General features: G+C 45.6%; 1 protein-coding gene and 1 pseudogene across 2 annotated transcripts in view; both read right to left on the reverse strand.

Annotated features, from left to right (window-relative positions):
• The window catches only part of LOC144148030 (intraflagellar transport protein 57 homolog), a 47,925-nt gene extending 23,531 nt beyond the window's left edge, over positions 1 to 24,394 (reverse strand). Inside the window, exons 1-7 of one of the 2 annotated variants that reach the window (XM_077679629.1) lie at positions 24,209 to 24,394; positions 23,934 to 24,103; positions 23,119 to 23,227; positions 22,911 to 22,964; positions 22,695 to 22,813; positions 19,691 to 19,784; positions 8,910 to 8,993 (exon numbers count right to left, since the gene is read on the reverse strand). In XM_077679629.1, coding sequence (XP_077535755.1) covers positions 8,910 to 8,993; positions 19,691 to 19,784; positions 22,695 to 22,813; positions 22,911 to 22,964; positions 23,119 to 23,227; positions 23,934 to 24,094 — 621 coding nt within the window. In that variant the 5' untranslated portion in view covers positions 24,095 to 24,103; positions 24,209 to 24,394. The remainder of the gene's footprint in view (positions 1 to 8,909; positions 8,994 to 19,690; positions 19,785 to 22,694; positions 22,814 to 22,910; positions 22,965 to 23,118; positions 23,228 to 23,933; positions 24,104 to 24,208) is intronic. The other variant, XM_077679630.1, reaches the window with a different exon arrangement.
• Positions 270 to 2,506, reverse strand: LOC144148029 (uncharacterized; annotated as a pseudogene).
• Positions 24,395 to 24,726: the final 332 nt, after the last annotated feature.

Genomic DNA, 24,726 nt, shown 5'->3' on the forward strand with positions numbered 1-24,726 from the left:
GTCCCTAGCCCTCACAGTCTGTGTGGTAATCAGAGTGTCGGAACGAAATGTTTTTCGTTTCCTTTTTTGTTTCGTTCCATGGAGAAAAGTTCCGTTTCGTTTTAGTTCCGAAAGGAAAAATATAACGGTTCATAACGGTTTATAATGGTTCGTGTTCGCGCAAAAAAAAAAAAAAAAAAAAGAGAACAAAAAATTTAAAGAAAAACAAAAAGCGCTATTTATTGATTTTTGGTAAAAATAAAGTGGTTAAAAAGCACTCACAACTGCACACAAAAACTGCAGCGCTTCTTCAGACACATCTTATGGCACTGAACATTACCTCAGAAGCTGAACGTCCTCAATGTCACAACTTCACACAAAAATTCAAGCACTTTTTGAGACGCATCTTATGGCACTGAACATGACCTCAGAAGCTGCACGTCCTCAAATGTCACTCACAAGTGCACACAAAAATTGAAGCACTTCTTCAGACATATCTTAAGGCACTGAACATGACCTCAGAAGCTGCACATCCTCAAATGTCACTCATAAGTGCACAGAAAAATTGAAGCACTTCTTCAGACACATCTTACGGCACTGAATATGACCTCAGAAGCAGCACGTCCTCAAGTGTACTAGGCGAAAAGCGAGACCGCTGGTCAGATAAAATAAAATTTAGCAACGAGAATGCCCGCTCCATGCTGACTTGGGTGGCTGGAACGCCAAGGGCTGCCTGCACTAAACCGTACAGTTCATGTTGGCGTTCTCTGCGCTGTTCCCATAATGTCAATACATTTGCGGTTCTCGGAAGACGCGGTTCCTTTTCTAGCCTTTCAAGTGCGCCCGCTATGTCGAGTGTGCCTAGCTCACTTGAAGCATTATGGTGCACACCAACCTCTGCTTCCCTTTCCCTTAGAAATGTGTCCAGGGCGTCTTGGGGTCCTTTTGGTACTGCGGTGACTGCACCAGCTTGGTTGATGCTTTCATCCTGCTGCTTACGCTAAAGGCCTACAGTCCGTTGCCAGGTTTTCGCGAGGTGCAGCCTTGCCTGGCTTTTTTGCTCGGTGGTGAGAAGCAGGCGATAGTGAGGGTCCATGTACAGTGCAGCACAAAAAAATATTCACGCCACACAGGTCTCGCTCCCTCTTTTGCATGGACTGGGCCAGGGCCTTTACCAGTGGCGAGGATATCCTGGAGGTGTCCACGGAACACGTCAACTATGTGCCGTAAAGGTCCCCGATGGTCAGCTGTTCGGGCTGGAGCGTCTTTATGGCCACTTGTGCCGGCTGAAGGGAAGTCGTGAGCATTTCCACTTGGGCCCACGTGCTCTCTGTCCAGCGCAAGCGTTCTTCCTCCGATAGAAAAGTCTCAGTGAATGACTTGAGCTCTATCAGCCTGGCCAGCATGTTAAACGTCGACATCCACCCTGTGGGGCAGTCTATGACGGGCTTCTTTAGCCCTAGCCTCCTTATCAGAGCCATGGCACTTTGCACGCGGAGTATCTTTACAAGTGCAAGACACTCTGCGATGATGGTGCATGCATGTGACTCTCTCAAAGCACCACTTACGGCCAACTGAAGCGTGTGCGCTGCGCACCTGACACCTAACAGAAAACCTTCGTCCGCGCCCGGGAGCTCAGCATCGCCTGAGTTGTCCAACACAGAGAGAGAACCGCAGGCTTCGAATGCGTGATCACCTACGTCGGCCTCCTTGTCTGAACTGGAGCTTTCATTTTCATCGTCAGCTTCACCAAGGAGACGAACGGCCTGAAGCGTGTTGGCGCCGTCATCAGTTGTGACACTGTACACCTCGCTAACACTGATGTCATAACGATACAGCGTGTTTTTCACCTGCAACCTGAGGTGTTCACCAGTGTGTCTCTCAAAAAGTTATTTCATGGCCAGTGGCTGGAGAATTAGTTGTCCGTTTTTCTCATACTGTACATTAATGCCAAGCAACGCCCTCTCAAGTCGGGACGCACAGTCAATTTTAAGAGAAAGCATCCGCTTATCCAGCGACAGAGAAATTTCCTTTCATTTCGGCTTGGCCTCTTCCCGAACTCTCTCCTTAACAGTTTCCGCGGTTATAGCCCGCTTGGCGCCGAGTACTTTAAGGACTGGGTCTATTTTATTATCTGGTGGAATCTGGAGTCATCGACGAGTCGAAACGGCCGTCCATTCTTTGTGACAAGTTCGACGCAGCTTTTCATTAGGCCGTCCTCTGTCATTTCAAGTGAAACGCTTCTTGACGAAGTCGGCTGAAGCATGCTTGATATGTCCACTTGCCTGAGCTTTGCAGCAGAACACTCTTCATCCCTGCCGGATGCAACACGCTTTGTGGACACGGCTTTCTCGGTGCGCAACGTGTTGTAGACCTTTGGATGGCGCCGCTGCAAATGCCGCTCCAAGTTTCCACCGTGATCTCCAGAAACTACATGCTGGCAGTCGTTAATCTGGCACGCAGATTTGTTCAAGATTCTGCCATAAACGAAAAATCTTCGAGCGCGCTTTGTTCTGTCGCGCCCCATCGTAATGAGGTGCGACTACTGTTGTGCTGGAAATAAAGCTGTTGCACTGAAACGCAAGTGTGCGTGTTCAATGGACCTTTTTTCCAGTACCGGTCCTCCTAGCGGTCGCCACGGCGAACCTAAGGCATGACCCCAGAAATGTTTGGCTTTCGGGGAACCCGTTCACGAAATATCCGGGTCCTGCAGTACCACCCGCACCCCCCGTCACCCCGTCGCCCCATCATTCAGCAGGTGCACGCTCGCGCGACTAATCTGCAGTGGCCGAATCGCCCCTTTTTCTTCATTTTTTTTTTATTTTCGTTGCTCCCTCACTGGTAGCAATAAAGTGCTCGCGGCGTGGTCAGCCTTAAACATTTTTGCCCCTTTCCTTTGAAGGCCTTTTTGTGTGCACAAACGAACTCACTGAAAACTGTCCGAAAAGAGGAAATAAAAACATGCAGCCCTAGGAAGCATAGCCGCAAGGGGCTACTTCCAAGAATAGCGGGCCTGCAGCCCAAGCATGCGCAGATCGCTACTGAGGAAAGGTCCATTCAATCAGCCTCAAAGCATTTGCACAAGAATGCACGTACTCGAACGCACTTTGTACTCGAACCGAAAACCGAAACGTTTTTTTTTTTTTTTTTCAGTTTCACTCTGGAACGAAATTATAAATGACGTTTCGTTTTCATTTTCGTTCCGGCCAAAAATATTGTTTATTTCGTTTTTCGTTTCTGGTTTTCGTTTTGTTCCGGCACCCTGGAGGTAATTACTATTACTTGCTCGTAACCACTGACCACTCCACATGAAGTGGGTTGAGTTGCTCCCACTAGAAACTGAAAGTATGCCTAATGGAAGTGTTTATGTGGTCTAGCTTCCCTGCACTGCGCACCAGTGATAAAGCCACCTTTCTCATGAGCAAGTCGTCTGAAGAAAACTGTCTTGCTGTAGGAGTGAAGCACTGACATACGACCACGTGTCGTCACCCTCAGCCTAGCATCACTGTTCGTTTGAACCCCAACCTAAAAGCTGTGTTAATTACTAAGATGAAGTGCCACAAAGCTTGAGGTTCTAAGTTGCCTGATATCATGCTTGCCACACGAACCGCTACAAATAATCGACCACGTTTACAATGGATTACTCGAATTACGGTTAAAAATGTCATTTCCTCTCAACGGGACACTCCTTCCAGAACCAGAAGTGGAATTCGGTATCTCAGCTCATCTTTCATTGGAACCTTCAAAACGTTTGCATGCTCCTCCGAATCACGTACCTTCGACACTGCTTGTCTTCAGTAGGCTTAACAGTGCACTCAGCTATGCAAAGGTTTCTAGTGCACTGTATGCAACTTAGTCACCTGTTGGCCTCACCCAATGAGCATTGCTTCAAGAAAGTTTGCCACTTCTCTAGCCCCTACCAACGAGTAGCAGTACATGACAATCTGCTTTCTCTGTTGTCAACAATCTTTTGAGGCTGCAACACCAGTGAGCCTTCTAAGCCCAGCCCACATTTCAGATTCAAAGCAGCGGTACAACGACTGACTTTTCCTCTTTTCCAAAAATGCATGTTTCCTTTGTTTACGTGACCCCCATTAACTTCACACTGAATATGCTGCACTTTGTTTCTTCACATATTCCCTTTTTCTTTATGTATGTTCTTATTTTGCACGCTTTGCACTTCGGCTTCCCATCAGTCCCTGCTCACTACACCATCTTTTTTATTTTCTTGCACGCTTTCCAGTGTAATGTTTGTTTTTGAGGCCCCAACTGTTTTTTTCTTCCTCCAATCTTGCTTGCTTTCCTGGTGGCTGCACCTGCTTCGAGCAAGGGCACTTCAACGTGGGTGCACGGTCAATCACGTCCCGTGTGTTTTCATCTCGTCACACGGTCTCCTGGATTGAGAGACCACTCCCACATCACCAGGCTCAAATTTAAAGTTTTTCAACAACAACAACCACCTCATCCTAATGCCCCACCCACTACAAACCTGCAACACCGCTAAGGCACGTTTACCAGAGCAGTGATGTGATTGGGTCGAGTCACTTTGGAGCAGCTTTTGGAGCAGCCAAAAGCAGGTTTTGGAGCAGCAAAATCGGCTTTTGGAGCAGCCAGAACGAGCATTAAGATTTGAGAAATAATGCCACAAGGGGAGAAAAACAACCGAGAGGAGCCCCAAAAGCAGCATCCTGGCCACACAGAAATGTTTAAACAAGAAAAATTCCTTCGGTGCAGACGAGCTTCTGCCGTACAGATGTCTTTTAGCAGTGACTATGAAATGCCTCAAGACTTAGGTCACCAAAAAAAGAGTTCGTGTGAGTGTGTACATGCATTCACTGCATGAGACAACAGATCATGAAAGAACTTGAAGTTTTGTGCAAAAAATGACTATCGGGGTAGCATTCCAATTGGTAGGCTACAGAACATTTCGTAAAACCATAATGAACGAAACACAGTAAGATAATGTGGACAGTTTGATGTATGTACAAAACATTAGAACATTTTAAAGCAAAAACAACTACCATGGCAATAAAACACAACATGGCTAGAGTAAGCAGAACATGTAATGAAACAAAACAAGAACTTGTGCTAAACCCATGCTTCTCTGATTAAATATGCATGAAAGCAGAACTACCGTGACTGGTTGATGGTTTTCTTTTGTGTCGTTTGGTTTAGTGCTGCCGCAATTCTTCTTTTACCCTCAGCTAGAAGAAACTGTCTACTTTCGAAATCACCGAAGCTCTTATACTTTATGCCGTGGCTAATTGCTCCGCATTTGCCAGCATTTCTTTTCCAGTCTCCACTTCTCGCAGGAGCCTGACTCGACCATCGTGACTAGGACCAGCCCTGGCTCGGTCAAGACACCACTGCTTAGCTACCTGAGCTTCTTCAGCTGCAATGCGCTCTTGGTAGTTTTCGCTGGACATTCTGACTGCACTCAAAACCTCTGGTGTCACATTGAAGTGACTTGCATCTCCTTCAGAGCGCTTGGAGAACGAAACGGTGTGCCCAATGCCATTAACATTTTGTATCGTCACCGAAGCCGTTTCATTAAAGGTGCTGGCGGTTCACACTGAAGCCCTTTTTTACACCCGCATTTCTATGTAGAATGCAAAGCAATGCCTTCACTAGCCTGGTCAAGAAAGGGAATTTGGCTTTGTTTTCAGCCTCCTTCTGCTCAAAAATCTGCTGCCAATACTCGTCAATTTCTGTAGACGGATCTGATTCAACATGTTCGAGCTGGAGGAGCGTGTATTCATCCATCAAAGTAAAGGCACCGCAGGGTTTGATCACTTGCGGCAGACTGGTAGCTGGTACCCTAAAATGAGCACAAGAGGACTCCTCTTCCCTCAACTGTGGGCTTAACAAGCGCAGGCTCTGCAAAATGACATTGTCAAAAGGCAGTCGCGACAGAATGTACTGAGTGCATTTTATGTAAAAGCTTCTAGCGCCCAACGTAAACGTGTTTCTCTCCGAGTTCCAAAGACGAAATTGCATGCTATGTGTCCTCTCCGACTTCTACGTTTGCTTTCCAATTTGTAGGGGACTAGGTTTGCAACAACGGCAACTCTCTGGCTTTCTTTGAGCGGTAAGACTCTGTCTTCATGAAGCACCCACCCAGCTTGTGAAAGAGGGTCACCTATTATGATCATTGAGTAGGTGGACCAACTGCTAACTTATTTGAAACGAAGACAAAAAGATCAGTCAAAACGTCGACCACATTCTTCACGAAGAGTACCTTTGCAAAGAAAGTTTCGTCACAAAATGCTTTCCTAAAGCTCTCCTGTAGCATTCCTCCTGAACGACTTGTTGAGTCAGCCAAGATCAATTTCTTCGAAGCTCAAAGCTGTTCAATAAACTGGCTTACAGCCGGTCCCAAATTAGGCTATCTTGAACTTTCGTCCCTTTCCCCTTTCCCGCTAGCTACCCTTGTAATGCCCTCTCCATCTCGACCCCTCGAAGCTAGTCACGTGAACTCCTGCCAAACTTTATTGCAAAGCAGATAGTAAAGCGTGAACCGCATGGCGCGTTTTTACACGCGATTCGTGCGCGTCGGTGTTGCGTGCGCGATATTTTCACGCCCGCATTGACGATATCGCGCCCACGGCACCTTCTACCTCGGTCAGAAACTGACGCGCGACGCGCACGACAGTGGAAGGAGCTTGCCGACTTGACCCAATGGAGAGGCACGCGCCTCATAGCGGAAGTTTCGAAGCACTGGAGACAGCCAGCTGGCTCAGACAGAGATGTTTAGGCTTACTACCCCGGCAGATATTGCATAGGCACTTTCACTAGCGGCGCGGGTGATGTTTTATATTACCGTTTTCGTCCCCATTATCAGCTCCTTTACCGCATAAGCAACTTCGTGTGTGCCTTAAGCAGCATTTTAGAGTACGGTTAGAAGCAGTCGCTCGAGATCCCCACACCACTTCGCGGCCGAAGCCACCGCCATGTTGCCGCCGCCGGCCGCGCCGCGCGCAGCGTGCGGGTGTTCTGAGGCAGCGTCGGTGCGACTGTGGCATACACGGCACGTTTTCCTGAGCAGAAAACACTCAAAGATTTCCTCCTCTTCAACGCCCGTGCCATAAAGAGCACACCACATCGAGGAAGCCCGGCGAAACGAAGCTTCGGCGCAAGATTGGCGCAGATTGCTTGAAATCAGAGTCCTTGCAGCAGGATGTAGCAGGATTTGCCTCTCGGCACAGTTAGGCGCAATTGGCGCAGCTATCACATCACTGCCAGAGTGGCCCTTCCCCCTGGCCACTCAACGAAGCTCTCTCTTCTTTCTTCTTTTGGAGGGGAGAAGGAAAAGAGGGTGGTGTGCAACAGTGCAAAATGGGAGTTAAACAGCAAAACAGATAATGCGGCCGAGCATCAAGCACTTGATGAAAAATATCTTGAAGCAGCGCCCTATGAGCCATGGCGTGCACCTGGGCTCGGGCAGGGGGCAGCTGAATAGAATTTCACCACCACTAATAAAGTGAATCCATGCCAATCCTGAGACCAATGCCAATCCCGGAACCCACACTGTGCAAAGCTCAGAAGAATTTGATTGATTGATTATGTGGTTTAATGCGCCCAAACTACACAGGTTATGAGGCGTGCCGTAGAGTGGAGGGCTACGGCTTAATTTTGAGCACCTCTGGATCTTTAATGTGCGCTGAAATCTCGTACACATGGGCGTTTTTGCTTTTCGCCTCCATCAGAAAAGTGGCCGCCGCGGCCAGGAATCAAACCCACGTCCATGGACTCAGCAGAAAGCTCAGAAGAGAGTGCGCCACTTACTAAGTCCGTTTCTTGAAACACCAATAGTTCCACACTGATTTAACTGGGCCCTGGTGATGCCCAACTCTTCACCTAATTTATGGTTAAGACCCACTCGTTGATGCTTCATTTGTGCAAATTTGGTGTACCCGCAATTGGCAACATTCTGCCCTGCAGAAATGCCATCACCACAGTCGATGCCACCAGACTGATGAACACCATGTCCATGGTGCGAGGGGAGCAGTATTTTGAGCTCTCTTTTCTTCATAACACAGTGCCCAGAGTCATTTTTGTTTTTTGCTTGTGTTTGGAATGGTGCCACTGAAGCCAATTCCAAACACGCGGCTTTGTGAGAGTCAGAACTGCAACAGGCTCCAGACTTCAGCGATATGTGTACTATTTTACTACCGTAGTTTTGTACTGACTTGCCTTTTTTTTTAATTTTATCTGCAAGATAACACCTTCCATAGCTCTATCTACTTTTGTTTGATGACAAACAATGCCCTGTTCTCTTAAAAATAAACAACTAAATCCTACATTTCACTCTCCCATTTCTTGTTCTCTTTTCTTTTTTGTGATGTAAAAGAGCACGTCACAAAAGGTAGCTGGAAGCCTGTCAATCACAAGGCTGGGCAAGTGTATTGTAATTATGGCCACTTAAAATGTGCTCAAATCACCCGCCTAAATAATTTGACTGCACTTGTGTAGAACAAGGTAAAACATTTACCCAAAATAGAAATTAAGTGACGGCATACTGCTTGCTGTAATTACATAGTCGACATTATGTTTGCCAGCTGAAGTTGGTGTCCACTCACTAGTATCACGTGCACGGTAGCTATTACCACAATCCTTTCGTAATTTTTTTTCAACCCTACTTTACACTTTTTTTTTTATAAAACACCCAGGCAAGCTCCACCAATTCCATCTCACCATTATATATTTGCGTTTTCAGAGGTCATTATGCAGGGAAATTTAGCGGGTGGCAATACCAGTGTATGCTTGTTGCGTTTCTCATGTCAATGAACAGCTCCTGCTGCTATGAGAGGCACATTTGATTTATCTACCGATATATAGTGTATTTTATAACCCATGGCTGTTCTCTAAACATAAAAATAACCATTGCCCCTTTCAGTCACTCAAGTGCAAAAGAAAATGAGCTGCCATACCATGCGACCAGCCGAAAGGGTTCTTAGGGCATCGAGATCCATCACAGGGCCATCATCATCATCCTCATCATCTGCGGCTTGCTCCTGAAAGAAAAAAAAAACACAAAGCAGTTCAGAGTACAGCAGTAAACACACGGAATATAATATTAACAGCTTCAAGGTGGAAAGCACACCAGGAAGTATCGTAGTGATGTCAATGTGGCAGGAGCCCAACCCGAACTATCAAAGGAGATTGCTATGCAACACACACACAAAAACCCTGTGTGGCTGAGGAATCAGCTGCTTCCGCACCCATCTCATTTATTTAGGCATTATTTTTACAGAAGGTGAAAAAAGAGAAAGGATGAAGAGGCAAGATAAACGAAGCTACAAAATATGAGCTTAACCGCGGCTTCCAGATTGTTTCCTCCCAGAGAGGTCGTTCCACACAGACATAGGCAAGCTTTGCATTCATCGTAGACCCCCCTTGCTCTACTTTATTGTAGAAAAGAAATCCCGGGCCACCTCCACTAAAGCAAAACCTTGGGAGGGACGAAGCATGCAGTGTATAAGTGTATTCTTGGTGCCTTGGCGTTTTTGCCAACTGAGATAAAACCGTTGGGAGATAGAGGTACACAGCTTTGCTGTAAAGGTCTCTTGCCTTTGAAGCACAAAGCTCTTTTTAGGCATAAACGAGTGTCCCGGTGTATTTTTAACACGCGTTACGAAGTGCTCCAGAGCGAGGCGTAAACGAGTGTTCCGGTGTTTTTTTAGTACGAGCTACGTTCTAGCACGAGGTGTAAATAAGTTTCCCACTGTTTTAGTACCATGACTACATGAGATGAACAACAATTACGACGACGACAGGAGATGCCAACAGCCCCAGCCCCTAAGGGGCTTCGCCCCCCAAAAAACGAAAAATTTAAAGGCAAGAATAGATACACAGAAGCAGGTTATACCTAGTCCCTTGAGTACCCACTGTAGTGCCGCCCATACGGGTGTGTTTGTGCAGCGTCGTCGAGATGGCAGGCAGCTGTGGCACTGCTGGCATTCCCAGCGTGAAATCTACATAGGGGCTTTAGATGCCGGTAAAACGCGTGTGCAGGGGCAGCATGACTAAGATGGATGCTGCTAGGACTCAAGCAAGGGATGACGGACGACTGATCCACGAGCATGTGATTTGTAAATGTGAAAGCATGCCCCAAGGCGCAAGAAAGAAAGAAAGAAGGAACAGGGAGGGAGGAAGAAGGACCAAGAAAAGTCCCACTCAACCATATTGTGCGGAAAAAGCACTTAAACGGTGGGAAACCTGTGCCTAGCAGCTGCCACACTACTCCCAGGGCTTGCTGTGCATACTACTACAGTTAAAGCTGGATGTAACGAACCTCTATATAATGAATTCCTGGATTTAACGAAGCTTTTCAATTCCCCACTGGCAGCTCCATAGAAACCCGTGCATTTGCGACCTCTATGAAACGAAGGTGTTGTGGCGGTTAACCTCGATGTAACGAACTCACTACACTGACCAGCCATTGTTTTTTGCACTTTCACTGAAAAATCGGTGTAACGAACTCACTACGCTGACCAGCCATTGTTTTTTGCACTTTCACTGAAAAATCGGTGGGAGAAATGCACTAATTTAGCGAATCCTAGCACTACTTTAAGAAGCCAGTAGCTATGAAAGTGTCTAGAATAGCCAAATCCAAAATTCGTCGTGGTTATGATGGTGATGATGATTAATAGCCCCCCCTTTAAGTCGTGATGACAACATGTGCCATCTCACCTACGTTAGTCAAGATCATGAGGAAAGGAGCGGCTAGCGCCATCTCATGGCTAACGTAGCACCTCACTAGCACCAACTTTAGGTTTTGTGTTATCTCTGTGATCAGCTGCCGGCGGCGCGGTGATCACGGAGAGGCCATGGGTTTTCCTTGTGTAGTGCCCCACCAGGTGGCAAGAGTAACTACACTTCACTTTGTTTTTTGCCCATACCACAAACTACCATGCATTTCCACTTGTGATCAGCTGCCGGCGGCGCGGTGATCACGGAGAGGCCATGGGTTTTCCTTGTGTAGTGCCCCACCAGGTGGCAAGAGTAACTACACTTCACTTTGTTTTTTGCCCATACCACAAACTACCATGCATTTCCACGTGTGAGTGTGATGTCGATTCGAGAGTAACGTTTTGAGGTGCTAGGCCTGCCTGTCGGCGAGTGGTCGTGCATCTTCACTGCTATCTGGGGTGTCGGTTCGCCGGTGATGAGTTCTGCTGCCAGGAAACGAGAAGTTTGCTCTTTTCAAGACAAGCTCGCATTTTTAAGTGCAGCTGCAGCCCAGTACAGCATCCCAGCAAGCGCCCTCTCAAACATTTTGATGGAACAAAAGAGCATCAAGTTTGCGAAAAGGCACCCTTGCATAAGAAGTTTGTTTCTTGAAACGTGTTTGGAACCAACAAATGTTTGTGGATACAGGTGTTAAGTGACCTTGCTTCTTCGGGGCCCTGCGTAGTGCCTAATCTCGTGCGAAAGCAGCAGGCGCGAATCAATTTTTTTGCAGGCAGTTCTTTACTGAGAAATAAACCCTTGAAGGGCGAGTTCCCCTTCACCATGTCTGGCATTCGGGTTTCATTTCTGCTTCGTTCACACGAGCCTTATCTCGAAACCTGCATATAACGAAAACCTGGATGTAACGAAAAAATGTGAACTTTGGTGAACTTCATTACATCCAGGTTTAACTGTATACTTGCTTACCAAGATATTTTTTAAGAGTCTTCTTCGAGCTTTTCTTTTTTTGTGTGTGTGTGGACAGGAACTGTAAATGTGACATATAAAAACAGAGTCATGTGACTCTTTTACTGCTTTTGTGCCCTGGGCTAATGTGCAAGCACCAAGGCATGGGTCGTTACCCTTAAGGGGGCCAAGCAGTTTGTTTTATTCAAAAGATTTCGTGTTTCGTAGTGCCCCCAGCGCTTGTCCGGCACCAAACGATGCTTTATTTATTGAGAAGTTACAATGTAAGCCTAAACTTTAATCTTCCAGCTAAATCGTGTGTTTCGTGACTGGTGTTTCTTAGTGCCCCCAGCGCTTGTCCGGCACCAAACGATGCTTTATTTACTGAGAAGTTACAATCCTCCAGCTAAATCGTGTGTTTCGTGACATCTGCGTGATGTATCCACGACAGGTGTTCAAGCGAGCATTCGTATGCTGCTTTGTAGGCAGCAACTGCAAAACGCCTTGTTTACAGCCAGTCATCCCAGATGGCGCCACCATACTGTTCCACACTTGTGTCCGCCTTTGCTTTGTTTCTGACCATATTTGCACGTGGCTTCTTTTTGTTATGCTTGATAGTAATCATTCATGAAACACTGGAAATGCTCGGCAAACAGGGCCATGTAAGACAATGTCGTTTACATCAATCGGCCAGTGCCGTGTGAGACAACCCCAAAGCGCCAGACTGCTGTGCAGCTATAACAAGCACAGTGTGAGCAGAACTAACAATAGTATACGCACTGGCACTTCTATGTATACGTATGTGTTTGCAACTTCTATTGTTTACCCCAGCATTCTTACAGCTCTAAAAAGAATATGCATTAAACTTTAATGCAAATAGCTTGTTTTACAAGCTCATAAGCCCTGCCTAACTTGCGGTTTCTATTGCCGGCCTCAGCCAATTGCACAGCTGGGCACATAAGACATCATAGGTTAGAGTGCAGAAATTGAGCTAGTGGGTCGCATGGCCCTTCTCTTTTTTCCTCATTATTTAGCTTATTGTGGTAAAGTTTGCGTTACAAGTGGTGTCAGTGTTATTCTAACGAGGCAATCCTCATAATAACCCTCACTGATAAATATCAGCTGCTTCAGCCACCACTAGATGAACGTTTATGTTCTCAGATCACTAAAGCACTGCCTGCTCTACCCTCGTCAAAGTGGTCAAAACCATGTGGACCATTGTGGTGCAAAAACACAGTACTACCCAATCGTGTGCTTATGCTTTTACGCTCATAAAGAACTTAAATGGGCCATGAAGACAAAATACAAGTTTGATCACTAAAAAGACTGCTTTCTCCCGATGCCAATAATACCAATTTTATCACAGGCTTTGAACATGTAATGAAGATAGTAACGACCAACTGCTCTCAAAATTTTGACCTCCTGAAAACCTTATTTTTGTATAGTCTGCCTAAAAAGATGGCAAGATACAAAGTATGACAGCTGAAATACGCGTACCTACTGCGCAAACAACCATCAAAAATAGGCGATTTTGAACCCAAAATTGAGAAGAGTGTGGCCATTGCAGCTGGTCGGCTGCAGCAAAAATGCGTGCAACGCTCCACCCTCAGAGCAGCCCTAGGAGAAGAGTGCCTCGCTGAGCTTGACCTGGTCTCCAGGCTGGCCAGAGAAAAAGCACCCGGCCGGCAGCAATGTCACTCCCGCTTCATGGCTGTTTGCATGATCCACCGGCAGGTGCAGGGCTGCCTGCGACAGAGCCTTTTTAAACGTTTATTACAGGTCAGCACCACATTTCACGGGGCTACCACCCATGTCCCGGTTGGTTTGGTGGTACGTACTGCACGTCCAAAGTAAATTTGGCCGAGGTGAAAATTTGAGTGCAGTGCAACTCCTCAGCCACTTTCTGGCCACGTCTCTACGACGTCACTGAATCTTGTTAGTGTGGTTGGCAGCTGCCGACCTAAACCACCACCCAGAAACATGACAGGACGATTGTAGTGGAGCCTCTAGTTCCGTTTGATCATGCTACTTGAATGCCAACATGCAGCTGACACCCTGATGACCATGTTTATAGTGCTGGCCCATATTATACTACGTCACCCCTGCCAACATTACGTCCCTGTACCGCAAAATTCCAAAGCTTTTTCATTATTTCATTGTACTTGTTTTGTTTTTGTTTTTTTTCACTTAAAAAAAACCATCTGTTGTGGCTTAAATGGAGCTGAGTGAGTTACCAAAGGCCAGTCCTTTCAGACTGGACAAAGTTGTATGTAGTCTTCACGGCCCGTAAAGGGGCCATGCAGACAAAATATACGAGTTTGGTTCGTTCAAAAGACTGCCTCGTTAGAATCATAGTGACACCAATTTGAACGCACACTTCACTTAAATATAAGCTATATAATTAGGAAAAAAGGGAATGGCCATGCGACCCACCGGCTCATTTCCCGCAACAGATCCTATGATGTCATATGCCCAGCTGTGTAATTGGATGAGGCCGGGAAAAGCAAACGCGAATCAGGCACGGCTTATAAGCTTGCCGGACGAGCTATTTCCGCTTAAATGTAAGGCATATTCATCTTACAGCAGTAAGAATGGTGGGGTAAACAATGAAAGTTGCAAAAGTACTTGTAAGCACAGAAGTACCGATATGCACACTCGTGTTGGTACTGGGCGCACAAGGCTTGTTTTAGCTGCACAGCACTCCACCGCTTTGGAGTTGTCTTACACGACACTGACCGATTGGCGTAAGCGACGTCGTCTTACATGACCCTGTTAGTCAAGGATGCCCAATGTTTCACAAAACGATTACTTTCTACCATAACAAAAACAAGCCAGGTGCAAATACGGTCAAAAACGAAGCAACAGTGGACAGCGGTCCGTGGCTGAGTATGGTAGCGCCATCCAGGAGGATTGGCGGCAAGCAAGGCTGCAGAGCCTAATGACGCACTGGAAGTTCGTTTGAATACCCACCCTCATGACTTCACGGCAGATGTCACGAAAACACACGATTTAGCGGGAGAATCAAAATTTTAACCGATATTAATTAATTTCTCAGTGAATACGACATCCTTTGCTGCCGGACAAGTGCGGGGGCACTACAAAACATGAAATCTTTCACATAAAACAAACTCATATTTGGTCTGCATGACTCCTTTAATAAAACATCTGTCGTGGCTAAAACAGAGCTGAGTGAGTTACCAACGACCAGTTTTTTCAAACTGGACAAAGCTGTATTTAGTCTTCACGGCCCCTAAAGACCAGCTTCAGCGAAATTTTAACTCAGTGATATTTATCCTAAATGAGCAGTAAGTACTGCCAAAGAAGCTCGGACAAGCAATGCCTAACCAATGCCTAAGTAGTTAATTATACGTGTTCATAATAGCTCCACACCAGACGATGCTGCACCTGCCGGTGTAGCACGCAAACAGCTAAGGTATTGCACACGCTTCCACTCAAGAAGTCAGTTGATTGGGCTTGCCTGTGCCACCCATTTGCTGCTGTGACGTCGCTTATATCTGCCACAGTGCTCTTGCTTTCTTCAGTTTCTATTTCACAGTTTCACAGTTTTTTCAGTTTCTAATTATTCTTTGCCGATCACTCGCAGTGAGTCTGCACATTTTTCAGGTGTCCCAGTTTGCACCTGCCAGTCTTTTTAGAACTCCGGCTACACGCAAACAGAATGTTCAACACATTGAAAATTTCTCGCTTCATTTGACATGTGAAATTGCATGCACTAATAAGGTGGTTAATTACTTACAGGGGAGCCGGAAAAATGTTATTTTGGAGCACTATTGTATCATAGCTTGATTTTGGAGCAGCTTGGGAGCAGCACAAAACTTATGCTGCAGCTTCATTTATCTGGAGATAAAGAAGGCTGGCAACCATTCAGGCAACGCTAATTACTTCCCCACAGTTGTAGACTCTGAAGCTGGTAACTAAAGCACCAAAAATGTGTGCCCCCACAGCCTCTAGACACCGCTGCAAGTGAAGCAGATGACAAGCGTTTCTTTACCTTATAAAAACACCAAGTAATCATTACAAAAACTTACTGATACCAAAAGGGGGCCCATTTTATTTACAATAGAATTATTTCACTATCTCAAACATATTGCACTGATTTGTTGCTTCTTGCCGTTTCGTTCAGTTCATCCAGCTCGGCGGATCCGGCTCGACAATATTTAGACAGAAAATATTGCACTTCACACAAATCACACCATACTACTGCTTCTTGCTTGCCTTCTTATTAAGTTCATTCAGCTCGGAGAGGGTGTGGCTAAAGGCAGAGCTGCCTTCTGCTAATAAAGCCTGCCCTGATGAAATAATGTTTTCCGCCCTTTTCAGCAACGCACGGCATGAGATCCCCTTTTCTTCCAAATTCCACCTGAGCCGCTTTTCATTGCCGACATCAGCACCACATTCCCGGCCACCCAGGCGGTGGATAAGAGCAATATGAAGGGGCTTTATTTTCAATACCGTCACGCGGAATGAAAAAAAAAAGAACAAAAAACAAAAACAAAGAGAAACCCGCTGCGAAAATCCCAAACGGCAAGTTGTTTAAACTTACGCTGATGCAGTTTTGGCTAGCGCTACTCCACTGCAGTAGCCCTAAATATAAGGCCGCACAGTAATAAAACGATTCGCCACGAGCGCAGAAAAGTATAGACTCTCATTTGTGCATCTTGTCACGAGTGGCCGAACGTCAATCGCTAGTTTTCTACAAGCGATACACATGAAGTAATGCCATTGTGCTTGTTTGCAGCAGTGCGGGAAACCACTGCGTTGCGGTCCACGCCACCGGAGTGTACGCATGCCGACTTGCCGAATCACCATCTCTGCTCCGAAGCGGCACCGTGGCTGCACTATTGCTGCACCGTGGCTGCACTATTGCTGCACTGTGGCTGCACTATTGCTGCACTGTGGCTGCACCATGAGCAGAGCTCGGCTGGGGCAACCCAATAATTAAGCGCACCACTTCCTCCAAGTTGCCAACCTAGGAACCAGCGGCAGAATGATCGTCTCTCGCTTCAGCTGGTTTGAGGGGACAACTCTCGGCCGAAAGACCGGGTTCAAGCTGTTCGGAGCATTTGGCGCAAGTAAAACACCACTGGGCGCAGCAGGGCGCAGGAGAGTACAATTGTAGCAAAATGGCGCAAATGGCGCAGCTGGATCACCCCTGTACTAACGATTTCTGTGTAAATGGATTCAAGTGGGTACTTGGCCACAGTAAGAGATGTTATCTTGCCCCCGAGTCGTGCTTACGAGAGCTTTTAATAATTAAAACAAAATCTGTGTTGCTTCAAATTCAAACTATGGCAGGTCTACATTACTCTTCGAAGCTAAAGGGTGGAGTCCCCCGACCACAACCAAAGTGACCAACACAAGACGGCAAGATCTGCGCTATGAGGGTCTTAAAAGTGCCGCTATGCTTAAAAATGCATTAGAATAATACAGCTTCCTTGTTGTTTATTTTGTGAAATCTCCAAAGGCATTAGTTTTACTCCCCCCCCCCCCCCCCCCCCGCCCCCGCAACTCTTTCCTTGGACAACCAGGTAAAGTATGGCCCTTATTAGGAACGGCAATCATGTTAGTAGGGCCTAACACGAGGTCACCCAGCAATTTTCCCTGATACCTGTGGATCTATTTAGGCAAATTCTCTTCAAGCATGAACAGGTGCAACCTGCTTCCAAGCATGTTTTTGTGGGCCGTCAGTGAAATGGAACAGAATTACGCAATAACCAAATGATTTGATATGGTGATGACATATTCTCTCATGGTAAAGAATTACTGCTAGGCTTGAAGCCTTCCCTGCATTTTCATTTTCTGTAAGGGTTTCTTTCGGTTTAGGGGAAAGCCCACTCAACAGTTGCCAACAGCAAATTTGCGGGGAATAAATTGGCTTTAAGCACGCTTTCATGAACAGGGTTTGGAAGGGGTGGGGGCATGCAACTAGTGCCTTCGAAAATTAGCCCTTTGCCTACCGTAGACTAACTGAGCTCGATCACACGAATTGTACTGCTCCTACCAAAGATGAACCACGCTAAAACAAGTGCTTGCACGCTACCGCAGTCAAGCTACCCTGAAATATACTAGTTTATTTATCATGTTAGCCATGTTTATCACGTTTGTTTATTTTGAACCGGTTTTATATAATATATAAACCGATTTTATATATTATACACGTTTTTTTTTTACCACGGCTTGACAACCTGATGACAGGAGATGTAAGAGTCTCCTGTCCCTTGATGACAGGAGATGCTGGCAGCCCGAGCCCCTAAGTTGCTTCAACCCTAAAAAACTCCAATTAAAACCCCTTCGCTCCCCTTGACGAGTATATTCATCATGAGATTTCGTACGAAAATGACCGATGACGACTATAGGCGTCATCGGTCATTTTGGAGCCCTGGCGGCGCTTTTTTGCAAGACACTGCGACCATGCGGTGAAGCCACCTTCAAGCAATCTTTTTTTTTTTTTTTACACAATTAAAGAAATAAAGAAACGTTATTTCACCGCAATAATGGTGTCGCATGGATCCATTCTAGAGCAATATTTTGAACACAATTAGAGAAATAAAAGACGTTAATTCATCACAATAATGGTGCCATCTTATTTAGAAAAAGAAAGTTCTACAAATTGAGTGCCAAACATTTTCTGGTAAACTTCGTACATATTGCCTTTTTGCGGTAGGGAGAGGGTTATGAGAACAGTAAACCCTACAAAAATCCACATAATTTCAAGGAATTTGTAAGCGATGCGAGCAAGCAATCAGTCTTTTCACTCGTGTGAAATTGAGATTCTTTATAGCAGTGGTCCTCAACTATGCGTGTGCCGGGGACCCCTTTAGGGCTTGCAAAAGCAATGGGGAAGCACACGATGAATTACGTTGATCAGTGTCATATCAAGCAATTTGCACTTGCAGATAAAGTCACCCACATACTTATTCAATCCCCGCCTTTCTTGTCTGACTTTTATACAGATGCGTGTCATATTGTCAAAGAATTCGCTTTTGCAGATAAAACTCACCCAGAAGGCTATATGCCGCCTTTTGTGCGGCTGACTTTTCCCGCATGCCTGGTATATTGTGCAAAAAGGTTAAGACCTGTGCTACGCAGAGAAATTAAACACACAAGTCATGTAGTGAAGCCACCTTGGTGCACTTGGAAAAAAGGAGAAATAAATGGGGGGGAGAAGTTTCAAGGAGGGCTTTGCAGACCCCTGAAATGCCCTTGAGGACCCCTTTTACCTGAGAGCCACTGCTTTATATCCTCAACCTCATATCCAGAAATGGGAATGGGCCCTAGTTTTCCCCTTTGCCCCCTCTGTGGACATGTTTTTTTTTTTTTTTTTTTTTTTTCTGAACCACTTGTGCAGGCTGCGTCGTTCAAATCTTTGCCTCGAAGGGCGCACGGGGTTCTGCGGACCTTCTCCCAAGTGTACACCTCTGAGAAAGCCTGGCACTCGACCTTGCTGTGACACACCACTGCCAAACTGAACTTGAATTCAAGAGAAGCGAAGATTTAGGGCAATTCTTTTCTTTTTAACCGCAAAGCTGTTTAGCTAATCGTAATTTTTCGTGTCTGCAGTTAAAAATACCACGAAATTGCCGAGCACACGCACAGGAACGCGGGCCTCGCGGCGACCACCTGGCAGTTAACAAAACCAAAAAAATTCCGAGCGCTCGTGTGTGCATCTGTTCATTGTAATCGGGGCAACACTTGCTCAGAATGAGAAAGACACGTCACAGCGTACACCCTTCCAAGGTGATGTCCAATGATTATCCCCTCCAAAAAAAAAATGAAAGAAGCTCACGCTTATAGCAACAATGATGGAGTAAAGGTCGCTGCGGCAGCGAAGAAGAAGCAAATGGGCTGCAATCATGGACTTAAACCTTCGTGATGGTCGTGAAGGTTGCGTACAGCTTCGCGACCATCAAGTCTTACGCAATAGTGTGAGCTTCCTTCCTTTTTTAGAAGGTTTTTTACAAGTGCACAAGAGTGAGTGCAGGCTGGTGGAAGTTGAAAGACGAGCCAGCAATGATAGGCAGCAAAAAAAAAAAAAAAAATGGCAGCTACAAACCTCTAACATCTCTTCTTCAATCTTCTCTAGGGTCACCTCAGCAGCGTCGTCGACAACCGTGTCTTCTTCCAACTGTTCCTCTGGAGGCAACAGCCTTGAACAGCAATAGGGCACATGGGTTTTTACAGGGGTCATGAAGATAAAACACAAGTTCGGTTCATTCGAAAGACTGCCTCGTTACAATCATACTGACACCACTTTTAACGCAAACTTCGCTCAAATAAGCTATACGGTTAGGGAAAAAGAGAATGGCATTGCGACCCACTAGCTCATTTACCGCACCAGAACCTACTACGTATTATGCGGCAGCTGTGCGATTGGCTGAGGCTGGCAAAAGAAAATGCAAGTTAGAACTTTGCAGAACGAACTATTTGCACTTAAGTTCAATGCATATTCTCTTTATAGCAGTAAGAATGGTGGGGTACATAATGGAAGATACAAACACACACACAGACATAGAAGCACCAGTGCGTATACTGCTGTTGGTACTGCGTGCACCATGCTTGTTATAGCTGCACAGCACTCTGGCGCTTTGGGGTTGTCTTGTACAAGACTGGCTGATTGGTGTAGGCGACATCATATAACATGACCTTGTTTGTCGGACATACACAATGTTTCACGAAGACGAGTGCAATCAATTATAACAAACATTATCCCGGCACAAATCTGGTCCAAAAAAAAGCGAGGGTAGACAGCTGTCTCGAGCGGTACGGTGGCACCGCCTAGGAGGACTGACAGCAAACAAGGCGTCTTCAGTGCCCTATTGCTTCATTAACCGCCCTCATTCCACGGCCCACTAAGCACCAACTGCCATACTTGCAGAAAGAGGCGTGCTTCATTTCACAAATGACAAATGTCACTCACTCAAACGAGGGCAGACATTTTTCTACATGTTTTTTCTGGATTCAATAAACGTTAAAAAAAGAAATAACCATAACGAATGCAGTCTTTCGCGTAAGGAATGCACAGGAGATGGTGAGCAAGATAGAACGTGGAAAAATCATAATTTCACTCAAACAACACAGCGAGCAAAGCGAAACAAAAACTTAAAAGTGCAATGACTTTCACTCACGTGCAGGCAAGGGTCAGATGTGGGAGTGCCATTGCAAAGTGAAGTTCTCAACCAAATGGTAACCTCTATATAGCAACAAAGCAAAGACAAAGCAAGGTGTAAATATAAGGTAAAAAGTGCACTGCTTTGAAGTGTGGCTGAAATGATCGACTAGAAAAAATGAGTAGCGCTGCTTCAGAGCTACTGGTAAAAATGTAATGCAGTGAACGGTAGCTGATTCCATTTTAACTACACACTTACTGCAGAGCATTGTATCAAATGCAAGAATAGCTGCAGATGCTTCTTGGAATTAAAAATTTACAGCTGCTGTGCCCAGCATTTTAGAAAAAACAGCGCCAAAAAACGATACGACAGGGAGTAAAGACAAACACTGCGCTCTTTACTCCCTGTCGTATCGTTTTTTGGCGCTGTTTTTTCTAAAAGGCATCATGCACCAACTAGCCCGTCTCAGTTCACTTGTGCCCAGCATTTCATGCATGTAAAACAAAAATATATCTGCAACCTTGCAAAGCACTCTGACAGGGCATGCCTCATAGCAGCAAAGACGTGCTTTCAGTGCACTAAATGAGACACTAAACCACAAATTTAAACTCGAATTCTGACTGGTTTCAAGTCCCTCAGATTTTATGACAAAAGCACAGACACCTGTTCTGTCACACGCAAGAGGCAACTTGGGACAAGTTTCTCGATAATGCGCGTTAAATAAGGGACGTCTTTAAGGGGGCAGACTGGTCTTGAGGACATTTTTGTTATTTTTTAACCTATGCGCTTGAGATTTACACATTGAGTGTATTTCAACATCCTGTGCATAAATATGCAGTCAGTTTTCGTCTATGCGGTGTAAGTTTAAAGTTGTGCAACATGTTATGCCACTCCGTTTCGGGCAATTTTTTCATTATGTACCTATGAAATACTCAAATAGCTTTTATTCCTTTGTGCTCTACAAGGTCCAGGGAGTGCAACTATACCACTGCAGTAATTTTAGCATGGTTTCTGCAAACGCTGTAAAATTCGTAAATGTCAGGTCATCAATTTACAATGTTTCTGTAGAACTAATTGCATAAAGTCTTGTGCCAGCAAAAATAAATTCTGTACGTTTATTGCACTGTTCAAATCATAAGCTTTCAAATGCAGCAAAAATGATGTAAATCGAACCAGTACATCCCAAGATATTGTACCCGACAGCTGACCATGTGGGAAAAAAATTGGTTCTGAGAAAACAGGGCACAAAGTTTTCAAACATAGGCAAAAATGGTCATTTAGGCGACTTCAAAGGGCGACAGGTTTGTGAATACTTATGATACAGCTATGATATTTTGCAGGTACATTCTTTGGGACCTGTAGACTGCAAATAAAATTAATACAAAAAATTGATTTTTTGGCAAATTTTTGGTCCTCAAGACCAGTGTCCACCCTTAAATGTAGAAAGCATGTTTTTGCCCAATGCTCGACATCTTCTGTCCACCACCCTACACAATATCAATACTTTTGCAAAGCGGTATCATTTCCTTACATGCACTCCCTTCTACTCGGACCACCTCTCGTCATTCCTTTCTTTTCCGCACTGACTGCCACTGCCCCTTTGTGCAGAGAAGGGCACCTTTCCTTTGTCATATCATACGATACCTGCCTAGCTTCTACGGAAAAATTTGACCATACAACCACTTTTTCTTATGATAGAACCTCTTTTCACACAAAACTGCAAATGCTCCTCACATATCTGTGGAGATAAACAGCTGTCACGTTTCTCAAGGCATGCTTCTCCATCAGAGTCAAAAAGGTTGCCAAATTATGCCAGCACTTACAGGTATTCTCAAAGATTGCTTTTATCAATCCTTAGACAAGCCAAGCTACTCTCAAAGATGCAACAGACAGCTGAGGGGGCCACTGGAAAACTGAAAACAGTTGGAGTATAATTTTCAGGATGCTCACGTTCTCCACGAAAAGTGCTTTGACTTGAGCGCCTTGTCAGCCAAATGGTCGAGGACAAAGATCGCGTGCTCTCCCCAGCCTTGTTTGAGTCGGCTAGGAGGGAAATCAATGGGAATGCCCTGGGAAAAAGAAAAAAACAGACATGGCAGAGGTGAAACACAATATCCACGAGGGATGCTCACGTAGTTCCGTTAAATTCAAATACACTGCCCTTACCATGCCTCGAAGCACGTCCAGAATGTTGGATATGGTAGTGTTTGGGTCATCCGACTGAAAATGATATAACATATTGCTTCAAATAGAGGTGTCACACGTAAACAAGCAAGAAAAAAAATGGCAGCGCATGCTGCGATACACCGCCCCGCTGTACGAAAAGTGGTTGCTTGCGTGCAGCTGACCACAGGTAAAAGTCATTGAAACTCACCTCTTGCGGCATTTCGAAGGTAATTCCGGACTGCTGGATAAGCCAAGCTGCCAGAGAAGAAAAGACGTAAAACTGTTCTCCCGGGTTCATTGGCACCGCGAAGTAATGCCTGAAAGCAACAGAATGAGACAATTTTTTCCGGAAGAAACGGGCCACATCGGGGCGTTGTTCAGTTTCAACTGCTAAGTATAATTTTATTTCATCGCTGAAGAAGTGCTGCTGACTGCAGTAAGAGCAAAGGTCCTAACTAGTAGCCTGCTTTTCTAAAGAATGGTCAAACATAAACAGTCACAAAACAAAAAAATCGGGAATCAAAAGGGGGCGGCAGTCAGAACATCACAACATTGTTTGATGTGCAATCAACCCAAAGGCGCCCGGACAAACCACCGCAGAAAGGTCTGGTGCTTTCACCCGCACTGTTTTACACGGTTAAGCAAACCTTTCAAGTCATGAAAACACAATTAAGGTTCATGACTTACAAAAATCCCGGGCCATCTCCACAGACGTCAAACATGGGGAGGGGCGAAGCATGCAGTGTATTCTTGGCGCCTAGGCGTTTTTGCCAACGGAGATGAAACCATTGGGGGGTACTAGTATACAGCTTTGCTGTAAAAGTCTCGTGTCATTGAAGCACGAAGCTCTCTAGCGCGAGGCATAAACGAGTGTCCCGGTGTTTTTTTAGCACGCGTTACGTTCCAGCGCGAGGAGTTTCCGGTGTTTTAGTACCGTGACTACATGAGACTATTAAGACGACGACAGGAGACGCCAACAGCCCCAGCCCCTAAGGGGGTTTGCCCCTAAAAAACTGTAGCTACCTGCTGATGGGCTTTATCTTGAGCTGGTTTACAAACTCGGTGTCGTAGTTGATGAGTTTGAGCTTGTCGAGCAAGTCCTCCATCACAACGAAAGGCAGATAAGCCTGGCCGGGCCCGATATCGTCGGCCCCTTCGGGCGCCTCGCGCTTTTTGGACGACATGGCAGCAAACTGAAAAGTGAAAATCACCGAATTTTTACCACTGTAGCACTTTTTTCGTCTTCCCGCTTGTTGATTGCACGGATGCCCATCAGAAAAACAGCGCAGATGTCTTACCAGATGCAGTGTTGCCGAAACTGAACGTACCCTTGCAGTCACCGCGACAACACTGGCCAATCTAGGCTCTTGTTTAACGCTGTAAAAACGACTCACTACTAAGAAAAAGCTTGTTCAGCAAATGAACTGGCTTTTCAAAGCACGCACAGCCGCCATGATGTATTTTGTTTACAACGCCGGTTCACTGGTTGTCACGGTAACCACATTTACCAAATGAAAGTAGTTGTTTTATGTAATTAACCATTTAAAAGCTATAAATACATTTACCTTAGACTAATTTATTTATTCAGAGTGTTTTATAAAATTAATGGCAAATAATACCTGCGCAAAACCAAAAAGAGAACGGAAAATTTTGTTTCGGTTTCGCGCTTGTCGTCCGTCGCTCGGTGCCGTGGAGGCAGCGTTGCGGAACTTGTGCGACGGCATAGCGCGTTGGCCCATCGGAAAAGTTTCAGGTGCTGCTTGGGCTGCTTATGCCATTTACGTGTACCAGATACTCCTGATTCACAAAAGATCAA

The sequence above is a fragment of the Haemaphysalis longicornis genome, unplaced genomic scaffold (assembly GCF_048455015.1).
Source record: "Haemaphysalis longicornis isolate Haplotype H1 unplaced genomic scaffold, Haemaphysalis longicornis Haplotype H1 scaffold_712, whole genome shotgun sequence".
NCBI classification, from domain to species: domain Eukaryota; kingdom Metazoa; phylum Arthropoda; class Arachnida; order Ixodida; family Ixodidae; genus Haemaphysalis; species Haemaphysalis longicornis.